Below are 11,103 nucleotides of genomic sequence, written 5' to 3'. Positions count from 1 at the left end.
TCCAAGAGTTTACTTGAAGCAGGAACATCTTGAAACATGACTTCATGGATAGATCCAATGAATGAGCACTTTGATGGATCGGCAAAAATAATCCCTGTTGTATAAAGGGTGGAAACTGTGAAGGCTAGGGCATCCTGAATTAGGGGAATGTTGTGCTTAATAATGGCCCTACGAACTATTAGAGACCAAAACCTTGCACAAGAAATCTATGTATGATGAGACATGGAGACAGTGCTTTGAAACACCTTATCCCATAGAACAGCTCCATAATCGATGTTCATTCTTGTGCAGATCCCATAGATGAGGGTTGTGAATAACTTACTTGCACAGTCGGATCCTGTAATTCTTTCAGAAAAGCTTTTGAACAAGATCGTAAATAAAGCATTCCATTGGGGAGGAAGGTTGGGCTTGCGGAATTTAAAGAGTGTAGAAAAAGACTCCTTGTATCCCATTTGATAAAACATCTCCAGGAGAGCAGCATTAGAGATTGTTTCAGGATTAATCATATCCTCTTACTATGGAAGCCCTAGAAGGGAACAAAATCTAGGTTTGGTGATGGAGGTTTTCTGATCATGAATGTCAAAAACAATCTTATTATCCGTACTAATGTAGCTTGCAGAAGAATATTCCCTTGAAAGAAGAGACATTGGAACATCCCCCATTTTGGTTAGGGCATGAACCAGTGGTGAATACTTGAGACACTCGATCATGTATAGAAGATACGAATCAGATTTGTAGGATTCATATCGATCAGAAGATTTCGATTAGGTTTGACCGCCAGTAGAGAAGAATGAATAGTTTGATCTTGAACTAATGATGAAGTCGCCTTTTTTGAAGGTTTGAGGAAGATGATGAACAGTAGAGAGCGATTTGTTTGTCGGATATCTTTGTAAAAGATTTTGAGAGTGATAATGAGACAGAAAGCATCGGGTACTGAAACTTAACCTAAAAAAGCATGAATTGACAACTGTAGATGTCAGACTCATGCGTCATACGACGAAAAAATAGTTGTTCCTTTAAAATTATTCATGCGCCCTTTTTAATTCTTATCATCTTAATTTTCCTTGTCATCATCCACCTTTCACAGTTACATATTCGTTGTGTAACTCTTACGAATCTTTGTCTTTTTGAAAAGAAGGTTAAACTATGAACCTAAAATAATATTGCATAGAACCACTAATAAGACTTTTAGAAGATCATGAGGATCTTCGTACACGAGTGTCAAAGATAAAGGAATAAATCAAGAATTTTAGGGAAAGTGTGTGATGTCTATATAATGAAACAAATCAGTGAATCCCAGGAAAAGATTGCTTTCTTCAAATAAAAGAAAGACTAAGAAGTGTCTGTGTGGTTTCCCGTTAAAATATGATCAGATGTCATATAAGAAACACTAAAAGGCTTCTTTTATTTTGGCTAATTGGGTGAAAAACTCTCCAAACATATACAATGAACTTTATATAAGAAAGAATCTTGGATGGAGTACTCGTGTGACCAGTGTAGTCAGTTGAACGAATAGGTTCATAGTTATAGCAGTGACAGGATAAAACTTTGAAATCTCAATTAATAGTTAAAACTGGATCCTTTGGGAAGAAGTGACTTGGTAATAGAACACTTCACAAAGATCACACAAAAGGAATGAGATTTTGAGGTACAAACCACGAAAGTGGCGCTCGTTAATTTGTGGGTGAAAAGTTAGAACTTTCAATGGTTCACCGTCAATTCATTATGGTGTTGGATTTTGGGTCTCACTTTGTGACATCCCCAAAATCACGGCCAGAAAAGACCGGTTTTGTTTATACTTTATTTCAAAATCAGAGTTATCTTTTAATAAAAGGGTTGCGGAATTTGTCCCAAAACAATAATATGATAAAGATTTATCAAAAGCATTTCCATAGAAATGTATTTCATTAAAAGACTTGGGATGTCATGTTCGTATAGATCAAAAGTATAAACAGTACAATATAAGCCTTACTACATTATTTCATATCTACAGGCCTATATCCGTAATCCCTCGTCCAAAACATCACACCTATGCTCATGCGCCACTACCTGTAATACATAAAACTGAGTGGGTCACGCTTGGGAGCCTGGTGAGCACATAGGGTTTTCAACCCACAATAAATAAGTTTATTAATTTCATCAATCAACAATAACCCGATTACCCGTTCCCGTTATCCTCACTTTACGTCCCTAAACACCTATCATAAGGGACCTAGCCTAAGGATCATCATCCGGACGGACACTACTGCTAAGGGGATTCCTCAACAATAAATGTCCTAATAGGCAACCATGTGGGGGATGGAGTACACCGGTGAACACATCGTTCACAACACCTACAGGTTGCGAGCCTGCTAGTGTTCCACTGGACTGTCTAGAAGAGTCTGTGGTCGTCATCTATACTCCGCTAGATGACTGGATCAACAACAACAACATCGAGGCCTCTCATCATTTTATCACACATCACCTATTACATCTACCCATGTTTTACCCCAACATTTTCGTAGATATAAAATACATATACAGTTTAAATCATTGAAAACATGTATAACAACGTTCATCTAGCATAGATAGCAAGTATTCAGATAATATGCACACATAGCACGCAATTTATATAAAATACTTCATATCTATGTGTAAGTTGAAAGTAACTATGCACTCACCTGATTAGGTGGTGACTCAGCACTCGGACTGCGCTTCGATACTCTCAAAATGATATTCCTTCGATAAAACCTAGTATCGATACCACTAGGGTTTAGTCTAATGATAACCGTGACAAATTAATTGTCTGAGTATTATTAAGCATTAATAATACTCGATATATCTCATAATAATAGCCCAAATAATTATTTTAAGGACCTAATAATATTCCTATAATTATTTGAAAGCTATATTAAAAATTGCATAAGCGTAGCATACTTACAGCGAATTTTAGCGAAAACCGGGACTTAATTGGAGCAGCGTTTCGAAACCGAAAAACTCCTTTTTCTCGGGACTCCGGGAGCCTCGGGGCTTCCTTAGGGTGCTAGGGGTTTAACTAGGGCTTAGGGGTGGTTTGGAACCTTAGAGAGAGAAAGAAACTAGAGAGAGAATGAGAAATGGTGTGAAAAATGAGGGCACCTTCGGCCCCCTTTTATAGGCGCGAGGGCCTTGGATACGCGGCGCGTCCAGCAGCGCTACGCGGGGCGTAGCTCGGAGGTGGCTGCTAGCTCGCAACAGCTGGCTCGCACTCGGACTCGGACGGATAAGGCCGAAGGTACGCGGGGCGTAATGCGAGTCGTCGTGGCGCGATCCGGAGCGAAGCCTTGGTCAGCAAGCAACGGCTCAGAAGCGGCCACGTCATCATCTTCGCAACAGGTTTCGCATTTTCGAGTCCTAACTTCAAAAATTCGTAACTTTCGCATACGAGCTCCGTTTTTGACGTTCTTTATATCCACGCGAAGGTGGGAACATACTCTACAACTTTTATTTAGACTTCGTTGGCTAATTTTGACTCGATTTTAAATTTTATTTTATCAACGGGTCGGGATAGGATTGGTCTGTTAAATCCTCATAACTTCTTCATCCGACATCCGTTTTTGCCCATATTTTTCTCGTTACGTTACTCTTAACGAGATCTTCAATTCTCGTTTAGGTCATGTCGGCTAAAAACCGCTCGATCAAACATTTGAATTTCGGGCAGTACACTGCTAGTCCGAAACTTCGAAAAATCGTAACTTCTTCATACGAAGTCAGATTTGGGCGTTCTTTTTATCGATGTTCTTAGTTTAACATATTCTACGGCTTTTGTTTATATTTCTAAGGCTAAAAAGTCTTCTATCGTAAATTCACTATTTTATGTCTTCCGGTGCCGTGTCGGTTTTGCCGTAAAACTTCGGCGGGTCATAACTTCTTCGTTATAGCTCGGATTTCGGCATTCTTTATATGTACGGAAACCTTGAGACATATTCTACAACTTTATGTAGAGATATCGGGATTATCTCACACTTTAATTTTGACGCTCATTTTTATTCTTTATTAATTATACATTTATAATTAAATAATAAACACATAAACACACATAATTCACATAATACTCAAATATTTCATATTTATTACTTCAAAAAGAGTTACAATAGTTGACCTAGACTATTACATTGACAAAAATGCTTAGCTCTGAAACCCGGGCGTTACACACTTGGCCCGTGGTGAAACAAAACTAAGATTATCAACACAGACGTTGTGTAACCATAAACCTCAGTGGTAAATGTTGAGAATATCAAGGGTTACACTGATGAAAACAAAATTAATGGAGAAATTAGGAGGTGGTTCCAGAGAAAGCGAATGTACCTCTGCTGAACAAGTGTGACCAAGAAGATAACTCATAACTCAATGTGAGAAGAGTAAGGTAGCTCATGACCAATGTGAATTTTGTAGCCTGATTGGGAAGAAACGAATGGTAGATTTGATTCATTAAGGCTTCACATAGAGTCGATAGAGGCTTTGGACAACATGCAGCAGCATGCTTCTACGGACACTTAACTAATACAATGGAAAAGAATATTATACCTGCTCCAGTTCATGAATCACGGACATGATCCTTGAGTTTTATGGTTTTCTGATGTTTTTGGAATTTTATGACATGCAAAAAATATAAGAACAAGAAAATAAAATACAAAGAAACATATTTTTGAATTTTGTTTTTATAAAAAGAAAATAAACAGAAATAAATATAATATTTTTGGATTTTTGGACTTTATGAAAAAGAAATAATAATAGAAAAGATGTGAAATAAAGACAAGCAAAAATATACAAAAAGTACAAAATGATATAAGAAACCAAACCACGAATGAACAATGAACAACGAACTCCTACCAACATTCGCAACGATTCGCAACAATAAAGAAAACAGAATGAAATTTTTTTTGTGAGAGACTGTGAGCATTCGCACCAATTCGCAGCTACTTCTTTATTAGTGCGAAGGTGGTTTTGGTACCAATTCAGTTTCCATCATTCCTAGCCCTTGAAGGACTCTATTAAAGGTTGTTTCAGGAAGAGCCTTAGTAAATATGTTAGCCAATTGATCAGCGGATTTTACGAAATGTATCTCAACATTGCCATCTTCCACATGATCCTTGATGAAGTGATACCTTAGTGCTATATGTTTTGTCATGGAGTGTTGCACTGGGTTGTGAAAAATGTGAATTGCACTTTCGGAGTCACAATAAGGTGGGATTCATTTCATACTTAAGCCATAGTCACGAAGCTAGATTTGAATCCAAATAACCTGGGATGTGCACGAAGCTACAACTATGTATTCAGCCTCAGCTGTTGAGAACGAAACACACGTTTGCTTCTTGGATTTCCAACTAACTAGTTTTCCATCAAGAAATTGGCATCCACAAATTGTGCTTTTTCTATCTAAACCACATCCCCTAGGTCAGCATCAGAGAATGCTTGCACGAGAAATCCTAAGTTCGTAGGATACCATATTCTAAGAGATGAAGTTCGTTTTAGGTATGCGAAGATGTTCTTGACTGCCACCATGTGACGTTCGTATGGATTTCCCTGGAACTTAGCACAACAACAAACGGAAAACATAATATATGGTCTACTAGCTGTTAAATACATCAATAATCCTATCATTTGACGATACATAGTCATATCGATAGCCGGTTTATCCAGAGATGGTGTCAATTTTGTTCCGAATTCCATTGGAACTTTTACTTTTGAACCTCCCATCATGCCAAAATTCGCCAGTAAGGTTTTAGTGTAAGCCTCCTGATATATGAAAACGCATTCTGATCCCTGTGTAATATTCAGCCCAAGGAAATATGATGTCATCGACATAAATTTGGAAGATCATTAGGTGGTCACCCTCTTTCTTACGAAAGGAGGTTACATCAACCAAACCTCGTTTGAATTTTGACATTTTAAGAAATCAAGTCAGAGTTTCATACCAGGCTCTTGGCACTTGCTTTAGACCATAAACAGCTTTATCCAAAATGTAGCAGTGATTGGGATTTTTCTCATTCACGAAACCCTGTGGTTGCTCGACATATACAATCTCTTCCAGTTTTCCATTCAAGAAAGCACACTTGACGTCCTTTTGAAATACCTCAAAATTCTTGTGTGCTGCATATGCTAGAAAGATACGAACCGATTCCAACCTCGCAACAGGTGCAAAGGTTTCTTCGTAGTATATAGCTTTTTCTTGATAATATCCCTTAACCACTTGTCTCTCCTTGTTCCTAATAATATTGACTTCTTTATCCACTTTATTGCAAAACACCCATTTTAAACCAACAACTGATGCATCTGGTGGAGTTGGTATTAATCTCCAGACCTTGTTTCACTGAAACTCATTGAGTTTGTCTTGCTTCACTTACACACAATCAGAGTGATCAAGATCTGTGTTGATAATTTTGGGTTTGACCTTGGAAATGAATGAGTTGAACATACAAAACTCCACCTTAGAGAATAATGCATTTTTCTTAGCTTTTAACTGAGATGGTGTGATGACACATGCAAATGATTCACCTATGACTTGAGCTTTTGGGTGATCTCTGGTCCATTCCATTAGTGGAGGATAATTTGTATCATAAGAAGGATCCAGTTTGGCATTTACTTCTTCGAATTCAGACTGCACATACGAATCATCATTCACTTCTTTATTCTCCCCCTCGAATGATGATGGCTTGTCGCCCTCAGGTTCAGATTGCTCCCCCTCAGTTGGATGTTCATGGGTAGTGCTTGGAGATGGATGCTCCCCTCGAAAAGCACTTTTAGTGTAGAAGATGAAGACTAACCCTCCCCCTGCAATGGTGTGCTTGAACTTGGAGGTTCGTTTGAACTAGGAGGTTCATTTTCCATGTCTTTCACAGCATCGTTGATGATTTTCTTCAATTCATCCTCTTTATTGTTTGTTGCTTTATGTTCAAAGGAAATGGATTTTTTGGGTTCATCAAAAAGAAGCATAAACTCATTATGTAGAGTTGAGATAGGAACCATTACTGGACATGGCTTTGGAAAGATCTCCTCTGATAGGCTTTCGCTTTGCTTAATCTTCTTCAAATAATTATCATCAAATGTGACATAGTAGGTCTCCTCTATCTTCTTTGAGCATTTTTTGAGGACCCTAAATACCTTGGAATTCAGTGAATACATTAGAAAGATACCTTCATCAGCTTTCGCATCGAATTTGTTCCGGTTTTCCTCGGAATTGAAGATGAAGCACTAGGAACCAAATACGTGGAAAAACCTAACATTAGGTTTGCGATTGCTAATAATTTCATATGGAGTAAGAAAGAAACTCTTGTTCAGAAAGGATCTATTTTGATTAGAGCGTGCAGTTGCAATAGCATCAGCCCAGAAATACAATGGTAGCGAAGTGAATGTGAGCATTGTTCGAGCAGCTTCACACAAAGAACGATTTGGTCTCTCAACTACGCCATTCTGTTGTGGGATGTAAGGAGCATAGAAATTGTGTGTGACTCCTTTATCAGCCAGAAATTATTTAAAGTCTTGATTTTTAAATTCTAGCCCATTATCGTTATGAATATTGTGAACCAGCTTTCGCAGCTGAAGCTCAACTTTCTTTATGAAACTCTTGAGTGTAGGAGTTGCCTCAGATTTCTGTTTAAGAAAGAACACCCAAGTGAAATGTGAAAAATCATCAATTATCACAAGTATATACTTACTACCACCGACACTTTCGATTGCAGAAGGTCTACAGAGGTCTATCTGTAGAAGTTCTAGAGGTTCAATGGTTTTTGTGTTTACTCGATTTGGATGGCTTTTCCTACTTTGCTTCCCCATTTCACATGTTGCACATAAATGATCCTTATCAAACTTCAATAGAGGAAGCCCTCGCACATGATCACCAAGCATGAGCTTGTTGATATCCTTGAAATATAGGTGCGAAAGTCGTCTGTGCCATAGTCAACTATCATCGGAGTGAGCTTTCATTAGCAAGCAGATAGCAAGTTTTCTTATTATCGGGTTCAAATTTAGAGGATACATTTCGCCTTTCCTTGGACACTTCAAAAAAATAGCTTTTGTTTCCTTCTCTACAATCTCAGAACCTTCATCATCAAAGCTTACTTTCAAGCCTGTTCTGTAACAACCCGAAATTTCCGTATCATTTCTTGTAACTCTTTCGTAGTACAATTCACGCAACCAATAGTCATTTCCAAATTCGATTTTCGATCTTCTGTTTAATTAAGTCATTAACTGGTACATATTTAAAATGACTTAATGAGTGTCTTAACACAATAAGAAATCTTTTTAATACCTAACTTTAGTGATCGGAATAATTCTAGGAATTACCATATCATGTTACAACAACTCAATCAGGTACAACCAAAAGTCTTGTCTAACGCCGGTATCGGGTAGAATTCCACCGTGTCCAAAACTTAAACACTATATAAACGTGTTTAAGCCTCCATTTGAAGCCTTTGGTCAATTTCTCATTTAACTCTCACAACCTCTCTCCTCATCCCAAAATCAAGGTCCAAAACAAAGACGACCTCTTCGATCAACTCCAGGGAGCCAGCTACTTTTCAAAGATAGACCTTCGGTCAGGGTACCATCAGTTACGAGTCCAAGAAAATGATGTTTCCAAAACAACTTTTAGGACTCGGTATGGACACTATGAGTTCGTGGTGATGCCCTTCGGTCTAATCAATGCACCGGCTATGTTCATGGACCTGATGAACCAGGTGTGCCGTCCCTACCTAGACAAGTTCGTCATCGTGTTCATTGACGACATCCTCGTCTACTCCCGAAGCGAAGAAGACCACAAGCAACACTTGAGGTTAGTGTTGGAGACCCTTAGATCTGAAAAGCTATACGCGAAATTTTCCAAATGTGAATTCTGGATACGGAAGGTAACTTTCCTCGGTCACGTGGTAAGCAAGGAGGGCATTCATGTAGATCCCTCCAAGATTAAAGCGATAGAGAATTGGTCGGCACCGAAGACACCCACAGAAATTCGTCAATTCTTGGGTCTCGCCGGCTACTATCGATGATTCATTCAGAACTTTTCCAAAATCGCCAAACCTTTAACCACTCTAACACAGAAAGGTGTACCCTTTTGTTGGAGTGATAAACAAGAAACTGCATTTCAAACGTTGAAGAGAGCCTTATGCAGCGCACCTGTTCTGTCTCTTCCTGAAGGGACAGAGGACTTCATTGTCTACTGCGATGCGTCTAACCAAGGTTTAGGCTGTGTACTTATGCAAAGAGGAAAGGTGATTGCCTATGCCTCAAGACAGCTGAAAGCACACGAGGTCAACTATACCACACATGACTTGAAACTAGGAACCGTAGTCTTTGCATTGAAGATTTGGAGACATTACCTCTACGGAACCAAGTGCATGATCTTCACTGATCACAAGAGCCTGCAGCACATCTTTAATCAGAAAGACTTAAACATGAGGCAACGACGATGGGTAGAATTACTCAGTGATTATGAGTGTGAAATCCGTTACCACCCCGACAAGGATAATGTGGTAGCAGATGCCCTCAGCCGAAAGGATAGTGCAGGCCACAAAGTGAAGAACCAGACGATGACCATCTATTCCAACCTACCCATGCAAATCCGAGAAGCCCAGTTAATAGCCCTCAAACCCGAGAACATGTCAGATGAAACCTTGAGAGGAATGGAAAAGAAACTTGAGAACAGAGGTGACGGAGTTCACAGTTTCATGAATCGAATCTGGATTCCCAAATCCGGTGGATTCAGGGAAATAGTGATGGAGGAAGCACACAGAACCAAATACTCTGTTCACCTGGGTTCGGACAAGATGTACCTGGATCTCAAGAAGCAATACTGGTGGCCAAACATGAAAGCTAAGATAGCTACATTCGTGGGCAAGTGTCTGACTTGCGCCAAAGTCAAAGTCGAACATCAGAAACCCTCAGGTCTACTCCAACAACCCGAGATCCCCGAGTGGAAATGGGAGATGATTACCATGGACTTCGTCACCAAACTACCCAAGTGTTCTAGTAGGTACGATACCATTTGGGTAATTGTCGATCGTTTGAAAAAATCCGCTCACTTCATTCCGATCAAAGAATCATACAAGATGGAAAGACTCACGCGAATCTACATTCAGGAGGTAGTACGTCTACACGGTGTACCTGTATCCATAATCTCTGATCGAGATAGCAGGTTTACCTCCAGATTTTGGCAATCCCTTCAGAAAGCCCTTGGAACCAAACTGGATATGAGCACAGCATATCATCCTCAGACCGATGGACAGAGTGAGAGAACAATCCAAACCCTGGAGGACATGCTTAGAGCATGTGTCATTGACTTTGGAAAGTCGTGGGACACACATCTATCTTTGATCGAATTCTCATACAACAACAGTTACCACACCAGCATTAGGGCTGCTCCGTTTGAAGCCCTATACGGTCGTAAGTGCAGATCCCCTCTGTGTTGGGCCGAGGTGGGGGATACACAGTTAGCCAGGAGTCGAGTCCCCGATAGTGCTCTCACTAGTCCTGAAATTATTCGTGAAACCACCGAAAAGATCATTCAAATCCGTAACCGACTGAAAGCCTCACGTGATCATCAAAAGAGTTACGCTGATAATCGTCGGAAACCACTAGAATTCCAGGTTGGAGACTGTGTCCTATTGAAAGTCTCGCCCTGGAAAGGCACTGTACGCTTTGGTAAGTGTGGGAAACTTAATCCAAGGTACATTGGACCCTTTGAGATCCTCTCCAGGATCGGTCCAGTTGCATATAAACTTCACTTACCTCACGAACTCAGTAACATTCATCCTGTCTTCCATGTTTCAAATCTCAAAAAGTGCCTATCCGATGAAACCCTAACAATTCCCTTAGACGAGATCGAGATAAATGAAAAGCTAAACTTTGTGGAGGAACCGATCGAAATCATGGATCGAGAAGTCAAACGTACAAAACAAAGTCGCATCCCTTTAGTGAAGGTTCACTGGAATGCCAAGCGGGGACCGGAATTCACTTGGGAACGGGAAGATTCAATGAAACAGAAGTATCCACAACTCTTTCTTGATCCATGATTTGTATCTTGTCTTGTGTTTTAAACTTTGAATTTCAGGACGAAATTCCCTTTAACGGGGGGATAATGTAACAACC

General features: G+C 39.6%; 1 protein-coding gene across 1 annotated transcript; it reads right to left on the bottom strand.

Annotated features, from left to right (window-relative positions):
* Positions 1-810: 810 nt before the first annotated feature.
* Positions 811-7,794, bottom strand: LOC145035957 (uncharacterized). Its single transcript, XM_078984453.1, has 5 exons — positions 7,663-7,794; positions 7,546-7,611; positions 6,786-7,212; positions 6,095-6,252; positions 811-945 (listed from the first exon to the last, which is right to left on the bottom strand). The coding sequence occupies exons 1-5, from the start codon at positions 7,792-7,794 to the stop codon at positions 811-813; spliced, it is 918 nt and encodes a 305-aa protein (XP_078840579.1).
* Between the last annotated feature and the right edge of the window lie 3,309 nt (positions 7,795-11,103).

The sequence above is a fragment of the Lactuca saligna genome, chromosome 3 (genome assembly GCF_052625555.1).
Source record: "Lactuca saligna cultivar CGN05327 chromosome 3, ASM5262555v1, whole genome shotgun sequence".
Classification (NCBI taxonomy): Eukaryota; Viridiplantae; Streptophyta; class Magnoliopsida; order Asterales; family Asteraceae; genus Lactuca; species Lactuca saligna.
Note: the sequence above shows the minus strand (reverse complement) of the source record. Positions and strands in the feature narration are given on the sequence as shown.